This window comes from Lathyrus oleraceus, chromosome 5 (assembly GCF_024323335.1).
Source record: "Lathyrus oleraceus cultivar Zhongwan6 chromosome 5, CAAS_Psat_ZW6_1.0, whole genome shotgun sequence".
Taxonomy (NCBI): Eukaryota; Viridiplantae; Streptophyta; class Magnoliopsida; order Fabales; family Fabaceae; genus Lathyrus; species Lathyrus oleraceus.
The window spans coordinates 377548645-377562451 of record NC_066583.1 but is presented as its reverse complement, the minus strand read 5'-3'; the positions used below and the strand labels follow the sequence as shown (position 1 = coordinate 377562451).

The window sequence follows — 13807 nt, the reverse complement described above, 5'->3', positions numbered from 1 at the left end:
GCTCAATTGTGATGAAAAATTACAAAGTCAAATATGCTCCAAATTGTGCTTAGGTCAATCATTTATGTCCAAGGTCCAATGCAAGGGTCTTAAAAGAGTCCTCTAAGTCTCCATAGCCCATATATCCATAAATCCATGCTTAGGTCTTAATGAAGATGGATCAAGTCTTTTTATATCATTTTCCCTTTTTATCATGTTTTTGTTCATTTTATATTGAATATCAAGGTGAAGGCACTACGCCAAAAATGACTTTTAACAGCGCATCTTAGACAGCGCTTTTAAAAGAAAGCGCTGTCTAAGGTTAAAATTAAAATAAAACACGGAAAATGTTCCAAAAAAATAATGAAAGCGCTGTCTAAGGGGGGGTCTTAGACAGCGCTTTCTAAAAGCGCTGTCTAAGACCCCCCCTTAGACAGCGCTTTTAGAAAGCGCTTTTAAATATAGACCTTAGTCAGCGCTTTTGATAAAGCGCTGTCTAAAGTCTTTAAATTAAAAAAAAGGTTAAAACCAAAAGCGCTGTCTAAGGGGGATACTCAATATTCAACTCATTAAAATAATTTATATATTTTAAAAAATATAAATTTCATATTCATTTTGAACAAAATATTTTAATAACATAAGAGTTCCTTTAAGAAAGTTGAACGTGTTTGGCGCTTTCTACGCCCAAAGCAATGCCACTCTTCATCTTTGAATCATTCTCCACTCTCTCTCTCTTTCTCTCTCTAAAACCTAACTCTCATTCATTCCAACAATGAATTCTGAATGTGTGTAAACGCGGTTTCTGTTCAGATCGATATTCATGGGGATTTGCTTAAGCATTGAAGAAAAACACGTTTCCCTCTCCGATTCAAAACCAAAACCTAATTCCACAGGTACTTCAATTTCTTTCTCGCATTTTCTCTTTCCGTTATTTTATTCTTGAATTTGCTATGAATCAGGTTCGGTTGGAAATGAATCCACTGCACCAACAACTCTATTAGGTGGTGGTACTGGTTCCATGAATATCAAAGAACTTCGTGAAGGTGCTGGATACAGCAACGTCCATATTTTTACCTACAACGAATTGAGGCTTTCCACCAAGCAGTTTCGTCCCGATTTCATTCTTAAAAGGCTTAAGCTTCTCCTTCTCACTCTCCATCTGTCGTAAACCCTGAGACGAGGCTTAAGCTTCTCCTTCTTCCTCAAATCTACCGAGTTCACCCGGAGGCGACACCTGAGTTCTAACTCGCTCCCTTCCAGATTAAGCCATGCAAGCAGTATCAAATTCTCGCCGAGTCTCTCGGCTCTTACAGTCTCCGATTTTCCTTTCATTTCATCTTCGAAGCACCGAACAACCGTTTCTCTCAGGGCTCGCACAACGCAATTACAGTCCCGGAGTTGATAATGTTGAAGAAACTCCAACAGGTTCTTCATTCATTTGTTAACTGTAAATTCGTTTTTCGAATTTCAATTTTGTGATGTTTATTGATTTTGTATTGTTGAATTTTTCAATGTAGAAGCTGTGAAGGATCTTTATGATAAAATGCTTCAGTCTGTAAATGTTAAACGATCCATGCCTCCAAATGCTTGGCTATGGTCGATGATTGAGAATTGTAAACACCGTCACGATATTAGTCTTCTCTTTGACGTTTTGCAGAACCTCCGCAGATTCGTTAGTTTCTATACTTTTGCAGAATCTCTATCTATATATTGATTCAGTCTCTTTGCTATGGTGACGGGTTTAATTATTGTTTTATGTGAGCAGAGGTTGTCGAATCTTCGCATACATGATGATTTTAACTGCAGTCTCTGCCGGGAAGTTACGAAAGCATGTGTTCATGCCGGAGCCCTTGATTTTGGTATGGTTTGTTTGTGTTTGCATTTTATTATTTTTAATCTGTGCTGTTTCATTTATGAAATTTGAAGATATGAAATGGCATTTTAAGGTTATTTGATTTTAATGTGTGAGCAGGAAAGAAGGCTCTGTGGAAGCATAATGTCTATGGATTGGCGCCAAGTGTTGCATCGGCACACCATATATTGGTATTATTTGACATTCTAATGCTCTAATTTCTTTGATTTTCTCTCCTGTTTGCAATTGATAAGTTACTGTTATTTTGTTGTAGACGTATGCTAAGAATCACAATGATACTAATCTATTGGTGGAAGTAATGAAACTTTTGAAGAGGAATGATTTACCATTGCAACCGGGCACGGCAGATATAGTTTTTAGGTATGTCATTCTTTTTGCATTTTCATGATTTTGTTTTGCAGTACAAAGGGTCTTCTGTGAATAAGATTTTAATATGGTGTTTACCTCTAAAAGGAGTTGCTGAACTTTTTGTTGATTTCATTGTTATTCCCTTTAAACTGGCTGGCATGCTTCATTTTCAAATCATGATCTGTTGTTAGTTCCCCCAAAGCTCTATTTGATTGTATGAAGGCAATTTGGTGCCTCTTTGTGCCTTAGGCTACAAGCCTACAATGCAGTTAGTTTGCTTGGTTTTTAGTATTGTCCAACACTAGACAAATTATGAATCTCACCTTTTCTTGTATGTTGCTTTTGTTCTCTTAAGTATGTTTTTCTGACCTGTTACCTGGGTCAATCATTTGCAGCATTTGTTACAATACAGATGAATGGGAGTTGATTAATAAGTACGCGAAAAGGTTTGTTAAGGCTGGTGTAAAACTACGACAAACCTCATTTGAAACATGGATGGGATTTGCTGCCAAAAGAGGTGCTCATACTTGATGTCTTTTGTCTGCCTAATTCTATAAGCTTCTATTGAACTTCAACATAAGTTTGTTAAAGAGGGTTCCTATTCCTAAATTGAACACTAAACTATCCATAAAACTATGGAGATAATAATTTGCCTAGTATTTACTGGCTTTTGTTTTTTCTTTCTCTCCGAACTTGCATCTTCCCAAATGTTGGCAAGCTGTGTTTTCTCAGCTTTTAGGACATTGAAAGAAACCCAAAAGGGAGGTTAGCAACGCCTCCGCACGGGTAAAAAGTTCTGGTGCTAAGAATTATTTTATTAATTCTCTATGTTCTGTTCACTTTCTAGTTTCAGCTTTCTACAACCATTGTTTGGGAAGTTTCTAATTTTAGCTTCATCTGGGTTTACTAACGATAATCTTTTATTTCTAATCATACATGTTTCATTCTAAATTAATCTTGTAAAATCCTTACTAACATGTGATTTTTTATCAAATTGTTGCAGATTTTTTTTACTCTGTGGGTTTAGGGCTTGGAAAGACTGATTCTCCCCAAGCAAGTTTTCGGAAAAGTATCAGCAATGAAAGGACATTTTCTGCCACTGAGGACGAAGTGCTGTTGCAGAAAAAACTGGGTATATGTCTTGTCAATTATTGTTCATTTTTCAGGGAATTTTGATTTCAAATTTTAAATGTTGTCATCATAATTGTAGTTGATCAGTTTGAATTTGTGGAGATCCTCTTAAGTTTAAACTCCATTGTCATGAGATTCCTTCAGTTTAGGTTACAGTTTTGTTACACATGCTAATGACACTATGAGATGCTGAGTTTTTGAATTAGATAAGTGTTTAGTTATATTGAATCATAAAAAAGATGAGCCATGCAAGCTTATGTTTGCAGTGGAGCTTGCTGAAATGCTGTCCACAGACATGCAGAAAGAGGGCCTTCATGGGCGAACGTTGACTCTTAAACTGAAAACTACTTCTTTTGAGGTACTTGTGATTTCTTGACTCTGTTTCTTTCTAAACAATTTTCTGTTTATGATAGAGGTCAATTCTCTGGCTTGGGTTCTTACCTCTGGACAAAGCTTTGTTAAAAGAAAAGTTGTTAATATTGTTCAAGTTCCTTTAAGGATTTGTCATGATCACCATGCATTTTACTATCTTACTATATTTCTCTTGCAAGTACTAAAAAAATGCTCAATCTATAGGTTCGGAATAGAGCTGTGACTTTACAAAACTACATCAACTCAAGTGAGGATATTCTGAAGCATGCATCAAAATTGCTGAAAGCTGAACTTCCCGTTTCAGTAAGATTAATAGGTATATGTTTCTGTTAACTTGCTTTATTGTTGACCAATTATTCAGATGGTGCTCAAGGCCAATATAAGAGGGTGCTTTCTGCTTATAGATATAGTCTATGAGCAAGTTCACATTAGTTCCTTGTATAAGTCAGTGCATAACAGATTTTTCTTCTCCTCTTAGGTCTTAGAGTATCACAGTTTAACGGAGATAAAAGTGGTAGTGGTGCTACCCCTGATCGTACACAGAAGACTATTACCAATTTCATTACTTCAGGAGAAGCCAATAGGAAAAAGGACCCTTTTTCAGATGTTACAGATCATGACTTTATCAGTGATATAGAAACTGATCCTTCGATTGATGTTGGGCACACAAGCCAGCTTGATAGCAGAGATCCTTTTGATGGTAATCATTCATTAGATGTAAATCACCAAAGCTGCACTCTCTGGAAAAATGATGGTGCAGAGAAGGTATATCTCCTTTTCTCTCTTTATTTTTCGAAGTAGCTGACATATATTGATATAGGTCAGTTTCCGCAATCGAATAATTGCTTTGGCGGATTGAGGAGCATGTTGATGTTTTTTAGCGCTACTATTTATCATCTCTGCCGTATTTACCAGGTACAAACTTCTGGTAATGATGCTGCAAGTTCTCACCACAGTGCATGTACAGAGATGCTTGGATCAACTTCATTCCAGGGGAAGTTTGAGGGGAAAAATGTGAATGATGGGTCTAATCTTCTGGAGGAGGATAGACTTAATTCTTGTCAGGAAACAACAATGTTGTGGTTGAATGACTATAAATGTTCACTCTGTGGAATAGAACTTCCTCCAAGTTTTGTTGAGGAAAGATTAGAGCATTCTGATTTCCATTTTGCTGAGAAGCTTCAAAAGGAAGAATCAAGTATTCGCCAAACATCTATTCCGATTCAAAGGTAAATTATTGAACTAGACAGTGATTCCACATTTCTGTTTAAAGTGTTTGATGTGATAGGTCTATGTTTTTTCAGTCAGGATCAAAAGCACCGAATCAATAGACAAAGCAAATCCAAGAAGCAAAAGTTGTCGCAGAGAGAGGGCCGATATACGCCCATTGATTATTTTTTTGTTAAGGAGTAATCAAAGCTTTAAGTTATTATTGTATAATTTGTATCTTATTTTGCCTCACATCAATAATTTCTAAGTCTCTAGGAATGTCTTTTCTCCACATAAGATAAAATATGTATAGTTGTATTATGAATCTTGATATGATTAATAAAATAGTCTCATTCATTCACCGTGTGTTTAATTTTTCTTAGTTTATGTGAATTGTTCTAATTGTTTCATTTTTATTTTATTAGCGTGGAAAAAATCTGGTTGAAAACAGGTAGAAATTCTGGTTTATAAACCTGGAAAAAATATGGTTTAAAACAAAAGCTTCAAAAATTTTCGTATACCTTAGACAGCGCTTTTGTAAAAAGCGCTGTCTAAGGGGGGGATTAGAAAGCGCTTTAGGCAAAAGCGCTGTCTAAGGGGAGGGCTTAGACAGCGCTTTTTGAAAAGCGTTGTCTAAGGTATACCTAAAAAATTTAAATAGGAGGGTCTTAGAAAGCGCTTTTGGCCAAAGCGCTGTCTAAGGGGTGGGGCTTAGACAGCGCTTTTTTCAAAAGCGCTGTCTAAGGGGGGGGCTTAGACAGCGCTTTTAAGATTTAAAAAAGCGCTGTCTAAACCTTTAGCAGCGGAGGTTTAGACAGCGCTTTAAAGCGCTGTCTAAGGCTAAAAAAAGCGCTGTCTAAGGTCTTGTTTGTTGTAGTGAGGTGAAGAATGACAATGATGAATGAGTATTATGATACAAAGTAAAGTAAATGACAAGAATTTAAATGTTAGTATAAGTTAGGTGCATAAATGTAAATCTTAGGAATTAGAATGCGAAAATATAAATGTTAGGAATTAGATATTATAAATTAGATTCAATCGAAATAAAAAATTACAAGAATATAAGAGAACTGAAAATAAAAACAAACAAATCAAATATCAACATTAATATTCTAATAAGTAGAAATTAATCTAAATCATTAATCTCTAAAAGTAATATTTCTAAACAAACAAATAATTCTTTAACAAAATTAAAATTCAAAAATCAATATCTACCATTATATTCTAAAATTAATATACTAAATCAAATAATCAATATTATATTCTAGAATTAACATTTCAAAATTAATTCTAAAAATCAACATAATCAATATTCATTCAAAATTAATATGATCAAAATTAATTCTAAAAATTATCTAACTATCCTAATTAAGCTAAACTAAACCTAATATTAATCTAACTAAATCCTAATGTGAGGCGATGAAGATGGAGATGTGAGGCGCGGGAAAAAGAAGAAGATGGTGGTTCTCGAAGATTGAAGGAGAGAGACTTCATTGTAAGTTCATGTGTTTATATAGAGTTGTTTGTAATGGACGTGAATTGAATTTGGATTGGAATTTGAACTTGAACTGTAAGCTGTGTTTCAATTGCGTTTCGTCGTTTTGTGCTTGCTGCGTTTCGGTTATTTGGACCTGCGTTTGGAATGCTCACGTTTTATGCTGCAATGATGTGTTTCATTTTGCTGCTTGCGTTTAAGCTTATGTGCGTTTCGTGCTTGCTATTTTCTTTGTTGGAATGCGTTTTGGATTTGTAATGTGTTTGTCTTGCATTACTTTTCATGCTCATGTGTACTTCCAATTGCACTTTTATCTTTTTGTCTTATTTGGATATGGTGCAGTATTGGAGCTAGGGATTATGGACCTTCTAATATGAATATGGATTGATATGTGTGGGCTTGGGCTGATATTTTTTGGACTCAATGAATTGTAATACATTCTGAATTTTGTTATATAAAAAAAATGATGAATGGGCATACTTCTAATTAACAACCATGACCTTATTTGGTATGAAATGATTCTAAAAATTTATTTGAATTATTAAAATCAATTTGAATTTCTAAAATTAATTTGAAACAATGATGAAATGATTATGGACAGTTATGCTAAATGAAATGATTGAGTATGATTTCACTTGGACATTCAAACAAAATCAAATCCAAATTCAAACACATATCATGCAATGGATGACACAATGATTAATCTAAAAATAACATACAATGGACCAATGAGTCCAAATGATGACAAGACTTGTAAATCAAGCAAACCCAACCAAATGGCTTAGATCTGAAGAAAACTCCTTGTGCTTATGAAACATGTCATGTCCCAATATGGATTGGACCACATGAAATGCAAAACCTAAGAAAATAGATGAATGAACCAAATGATGAATGACCTTGAATAAACAACATGTATCACAATGAATGAATGACATTGATTGAAAATGGACCATGACCACATGAAATGAATGGAAGTATAGATGTACTAATGGATCATTGCATCAAGAAACATGTAACCAAGAATTAAATGGCTGATTTTGAATGAGCATAGATATATGAGTGAAGTGAGGTATAAAACCAAGTGGATACCTGGTCAACAAGACATGTGTCAAACCTCAAAGATCAATGCATGATCATGCTTGATCAAATGCCTTAAGATGAGTGATTTACCAGGTAAGTGAAAGGGTCTACCAATGCCTTATCCCAAGAAGTTAGGGTTTGATTGATTGATTGATCCACCTTAAGTTGTTGAACCCTAGTTTCCATTAGGTGTAACCATAAAGCCATGAATTCAAGTCACATGTCTCCTTGTGTTGAACCATGCTTATGTAGGTGAAATGAATGCGTATGATGATATGCAAATGATTAGGTTTATTGGCCTATATGAATATTGTGAAGGGTAAGGTGAACTTTGGGGTATGACAGCTGCCCATATTTAATCTTCTCGGACCTGAATGTACGAATAGCAACGGCTTCCAGACAATCAAGGTAGGAGGGGATTAATACTAGAATATTGGAAATATTTCCCAACAAGAACAAATGGAATGTAATGTGAAGATAGGTCGCAAAGAGTCTCTTCAGTGAGGGTATGGGATGAACAAAACCATCTTTTGTGTAGAGCAACTGTTGGGGATTGAAAAGTTATTTGGTAAATAGGTATTTATTAGAGGTTAGATATGCATGACGTATGCAATATGCTAATGCAGTATGATTGATGGTTTTTTTTCTTTCTCTTAGCTTCTCTTTCTCTTCTTTTCTTTTTCCATTCTTCTCTTTCTTGCCTCCACTAATAAGTTTTGGCATGTAACCGATGATCGAGGTATTCCCGCAGGATTCCGTGAAGGTAAAAGAATAAAGTGCTTGCAAAAGGCAAGTACCAATGGGTATAAAGCTGAAATGAGATCTTCTGCAAAAGGCAGAGAAACGTCTTGCAAAAGGCAAGTAACTCAATTGAGAAACAACCTTCTCGTGCAACGGGTAGCAACAGTTCCTTATCAAGAGAGACGGAAATTTCCAAATAGTTAAGAAGAAAGATGAAAAGACTTCACACACAAAAGGTGATGAGAACTTCTTAACAAAAGGTTAAGAAGAAAATGGGAATGAGGGACGGTCTCGCTGGGGAAATATGCTTTTTCTTGTACAATAGGTAGCAACGACTCCTTAGCACAAGAAAAAGGGTCCTCCAAACAAAAAGGTTAATAAGAAAGGTGGTTAAATTTCTCACACAAAGGGTGATGAGAAACTCATTAACAAAAGGTTAAGAAGAAAAATAGGAATGAGATTCTCGTACAAAAGGTAACAAGAGCTCCTAGATACAAGGTCTGATGGGGATTCTCATACAAAAGATAGTGAGAACTTCTTAATGAAAGGTTAAGAAGAAAGCTAGGGATGAGATTTTCGTACAAATGGTAATGAAAAATTTCTCAACGAAAGGTTAAGAAGACGCATGAAGATGGATATGATTTCTCATACAAAAGGTAATGAGAAACTTCTCAATAAAAGGTTAAGAAGAAAGTTGGAAAAGACAATCATCTCATACAAAAGGTAATGAGAAACTTCTCAATGAAAGGTTAATAAGAAAGATGAATGGGATTTCTCATACGAAAGATAATGAGAAACTTCTTAACGAAAGGTTAAGAGGAAAGGTGAAAAGGATGATCATCTTATATAAAAGGTAGTAACGACTCCTTAATAAGAGAAGATTTCCAATGCAAAAGGCAAGGGTCACTTACAAAAGGTAAGTATGTTTAGGAATAGAAATCCCCGAACAAAAGGCTTAGGAGACTTACGAAAGGTAAGCAGCTGAGGATAATGGTTTTTTATGCAAAAGGAACAAATGGGACTTACAAAAGATAAGCAATAAGGGGAACTATTGTAAGACCCCAATTTTGACCCTGAGATCCCTCATGCTATCTCATTATTTGCATTGGCTTTAGGATCACAAGTTGGTATCTTTCTTACCCCTCATTCATTGGGTTTGCATTGGGAGAGATTACCAAGCATATTTTGATTGTATCATACTTTGTTTTTATTTTTTTACTAACCAAAATACCAAAATAAATGTCTAGTGTAGCTTTGTTTCTTTTGTAGGTAGTGTGTATGTCCATTTGTGCCTCATCAAGTTCATATTTAGGGCTTGAGACCCTCAATGCAAGAGATCAATCAACAAAAGGTTAACAATGGTTCTAAGTATCATATATGGATCCCCATGCTCTTAAATTGTCATTTTGATCAAGAATTCATCAAGAGTTTGAAGCTTGTTTGTCAAGGAGGCCCTAATTCATCTAGGTATCTTGTGTGACTTCCTCGACAAGTTTCTTCAACAATTGGTCATATATATTATGGAATACTTCATTTAAATTAATCACAAGCATATATGATTCTCTGTGATCCCCAAAGAGAAAAAGAGCTTCAAGTTTGCAAGTTGGTTCAAAGAGGTTGACTAGAGAAAATCAACTGGTCAAATCTAGGGTACTCTATACCCTATCTCTTACAAATTTTGTCATATGAAAATTATTCCAAGAGGAAAGTAACTCTTTATGACATTACAAACAACTTTCATGTTGGCATCAAGAGCTAGTTTTGCTTGGAAAGTCATTTTTTATAGTGAAAGATTATATGTCATTTTGTTTGTGCCCTTGTTAAAAGGTCAACTTCCAAGGACCATAACTTGCTCAATTTTTGTGATATGAAGGAAATCCAAGTTTCATGATCAAACTCAAGATGTCTTATCCAACTTTTATTCTTTGATAAAAGTCAAATTCAACATGAAAGGGAATGTACTAAGAGGAAACTTTATAGGTCATTTTGGGTCATCATCATTGAACAAACAATTTTCCTCAACTTCTTAAATTTGTAACTTCCTCATGCAGGATTAAAATAGTGTCAAATTTATGATCAAATTGAAGAGGATTGAAATATCTACAACTTTTATGAAGGAACCATTTTCATTTGAAGCGCATAGAAAAAGTTATTAAAGGTGGAAAAATGGTCATTTGACTTTTAACTTAGAAAATTTTCAACTATGTTTGATTTCTCCAACTTCCACCTCAAAATTAATCATGATTCAATATCCAAATGGAAAAGTTTTCAACATTAAAGTTGTTCCCCTTCATGTTACCTTTCCAAAGAGTCCAAGATAATGGCATTTGGAGTATTTTTGAAGGACTTGCGCATGGGTGTAATGCATCGCCCCATTTGGAAGATTTTCATGACCAACTTCCATTCTACATTGCATGGCTTCATGAATTGCTTTCAGCATCACATGTGCATAATATTGGACTAATTCCAATCATCTGATGGGCCTATTACATGCCCATGCAAGCATGCACACTAGAGTTGTTATTTTTTCCATTTGAATGGAAGTGTGTGAAAATCAATTGAAAAGTCTATAAATGCAACCCATTCTACTCAAAGTCAAGGATCCTTAGCCCAAGTTTTGACCTGCAAACACTCCCACCCTCCATTGATATAATTTCTTGAAGATTTCTCTTGAAATTGAGTTTTGATTCCCATTCTGTTTTGAAATTGAAACTCCAAGAATTCAAAGTCCTTTTGCATCAAAATCATCTTCTACAAGTTAGTGGAAGCAAGCCCAAGCAAATTGAGATTGAGATCGATCTTCCTCACTGCAAACAAAAGTTGGTGGTGGACTAGTCCGATAAGTTTTACCGGAGAAGATGATAACACGAAATTATATCACATTTTAAGACTTAATTCAATTAGATTATATTATCATTTACTTTAGTTTATCTCATTTTATCAGATATTATGCAGTATTTCCTTGCTATTTATGTCAGGTATCCATTTTGAAGCAAAAGTGAAAAAGGGAAGAAAAGGAGGTGTAAAAAGGAATAAAAAGGAAACAAATAACAAAGACCAAGCCCAGCCCAAAGAAAGTGCACGTTATGCCTGTGACGGGCGTCACAAGGGTTGTGACGAGCGTCACACTAAAAGCACTCCTGTGACGAGCGTCACACATGGTGTGACGAACGTCACACCAGTCCTCTATATTTTTGGCGCAAGGAACTCAACTGACCACGTTGAAAGCTACTTCCACGCACGCTTAACCCTCGGAACGAGACCACGCACACGGAAACCCTTGAAAAGCAGTTACACCAGCAGCTGTATAAATAGCAGCTAATTGGGAAGTTTCAATGACCGGGTTTTTCCACGCTCATATTGCCGAAGCTCTGCCAATTTTTCTTTTCACGCCTTTTGCTTATTTTCTTCTTTTCCAGCACTTAACATTGTTTATTTTATTTTATTTCTTTTGCAAGTTTTACATTCTTTTTCCCTTGCAAATTTACCTTTCCCGTTTTAGCTTTTAGATATTTTTCGCATAATAGTTTCTACACCGGAAACTATTGTGCAACTTTATACTGGATTTAACCTTACGTTATATTCCAGTTTTATTTCCTTGATTTAATTTACTGTTTGATTGAAGAATCCAAGAACAAATCCTACCGGCTTGTGGTGGAGTGTTCAAGACTATTGTATTACGCATTCAGGTTCTTAAATCATTATTTATTATTTTGTTTTATTATTTATCTATATTATCTGCCTGGAATGAGTCTGTTTATGCATGATATAAATTCTTATTTATTTAGCATGTCTGGCTAATTTGCCTAGGTATCGGTATGTAAAGTAAGCAGAATAAGGGATCAAGACTGAGTCGGTCTATCTAAACTTAAAATCAAAATCAATCTTTTTACGGTCTCAACTTACAGGTTTAATAACAAGATTTTTTACAAAAGTAAAAGACATAAAGAAGTTAAAATCAATAGAGCGAGAGTTTGAGATTTTAACTGGACAGTGTAAGTTAGGCATTAATTCTAGATCAGGGCGAGAGCAAGTTTTAGAGTTAATTAAATTCTGATCTTTTCCAAAAAGTATTTTTAAAGATTGAATGTGAGGACGAGAGTTAAGCATTTGGATTTAATTATATAACCTAAGTCAACAGAGCGAGAGTTTGAGATAAGGGTGTTTAAAACGGTCAGTATTTTCTTAAAAAGAGTTTCTGCAACTTTATTGCTTTCAAAATATGGTTTTTGACTTAATTATAAGTGACAGCAACATTAATATAAAATCATGGTTTATTCAACAGAGCGAGAGTTTGAGATAGAACCTTTAACCAATAAAGTTAACCAAAACGATTCATTTTAAAACCAAGAAACCGACAAAGACTTGATTCCCTAGTTTTGACGAACTACATACCGATATCCGTTTTATTAATATTTAATCTAGATATTAGTTTAGCTCTTAGTTTTTCCCCAAACAATCAAACATTTTCACCTTAGATTTACGTAGTAACCTTAGATAACGGTATATCGATTCATAAGTCCCTGTGGGATCGATATCTTTTAAAACTACGCGATAGAACTGTGCACTTGCAGTTTGTATCCCATTCTCGACTCACCCAGTCGAGCGATCAAGTTTTTGGCGCCGTTGCCGGGGACTTTTATTCAATCGATATCGTAACTCTTCCGTTACGCTGTAGAGACTAAGGTTTCTTTTCCTTCTATTTTTCTTTCTTTCGTTGATTTGTATGCCACGCACTCGCTCTCAAGGCGAACCGCTCTATTTACGAATCAACGATATCGAACTATATCTCCGAGTCTTACGACGAATTCGGGAATATCGTGCTGAAAACAATCTCCCTCCTATAGACCTTCCTGATCTCAAAGATTTTCCTTCTTTAACCGAGATGGCAGAACCAGCTCGTGCTCTTAGAGATTACGCCGCTCCATCGCAAGATGAACTGCATTCAAGTATTGTTCCGCCCGCAATCGAAGCAAACAACTTTGAACTTAAACCTTCGTTGTTGCAGGCTGTGCAACAGAACCAATTCTCTGGAAATCTTACCGAAGATCCAAACCTTCATTTATCCGTATTTGTCCAATACGCTGATACTGTTAAAGCTAATGGTGTCACTTCAGAGGCAATTCGACTTCGTCTTTTTCCTTTCTCATTAAGAGATAGCGCTAGAAGATGGCTTCAATCTCTTCCTTCCAACTCAGTCACCACATGGAACGAGTTGAAGAAAGTTTTTCTTGCCCGATATTTTCCGCCAAGCAAAACAGCTATGTTAAGAGCCCAGATAAACGGATTTAAACAGAAAGACAACGAGTCTCTTTTCGAAGCATGGGAAAGATACAAAGACATGATGAGACTTTGCCCACACCATGGTTTGGAAGACTGGTTAGTAATTCACACATTTTATAATGGTCTCTTATACAATACAAGGTTAACAATAGACGCCGCTGCAGGTGGTGCACTAATGAACAAACCTTACGCTGATGCTTACCAGCTTATCGAGAGCATGGCCCAAAACCACTATCAGTGGGGAACCGAACGAACAACGGTGGAAAAACCTCAACCGAAAACTGGCATGTACGAGA

General features: G+C 35.5%; 3 protein-coding genes and 1 pseudogene across 3 annotated transcripts; 3 read left to right on the top strand and 1 right to left on the bottom strand.

The window, feature by feature from the left end:
• Positions 1-651: 651 nt before the first annotated feature.
• Positions 652-1147, top strand: LOC127080817 (probable serine/threonine-protein kinase PBL17). Its single transcript, XM_051021110.1, has 2 exons — positions 652-872; positions 939-1147. Exons 1-2 carry the CDS (start codon positions 800-802, stop codon positions 1145-1147), a joined length of 282 nt encoding a protein of 93 aa, XP_050877067.1. The 5' UTR covers positions 652-799.
• Positions 1132-2748, top strand: LOC127079681 (uncharacterized). Its single transcript, XM_051020065.1, has 6 exons — positions 1132-1404; positions 1497-1651; positions 1745-1838; positions 1952-2022; positions 2106-2212; positions 2596-2748. Exons 1-6 carry the CDS (start codon positions 1248-1250, stop codon positions 2729-2731), a joined length of 720 nt encoding a protein of 239 aa, XP_050876022.1. The 5' UTR covers positions 1132-1247; the 3' UTR covers positions 2732-2748.
• Positions 2749-3180: 432 nt separating this feature from the next.
• LOC127079680 (DNA polymerase kappa) lies at positions 3181-5273 on the top strand. Its single transcript, XM_051020064.1, has 6 exons — positions 3181-3332; positions 3598-3689; positions 3908-4019; positions 4182-4468; positions 4619-4932; positions 5008-5273. The coding sequence occupies exons 2-6, from the start codon at positions 3612-3614 to the stop codon at positions 5114-5116; spliced, it is 900 nt and encodes a 299-aa protein (XP_050876021.1). The 5' UTR covers positions 3181-3332; positions 3598-3611; the 3' UTR covers positions 5117-5273.
• Positions 5274-13498: 8225 nt separating this feature from the next.
• On the bottom strand, positions 13499-13598 carry LOC127089283 (uncharacterized; annotated as a pseudogene).
• Between the last annotated feature and the right edge of the window lie 209 nt (positions 13599-13807).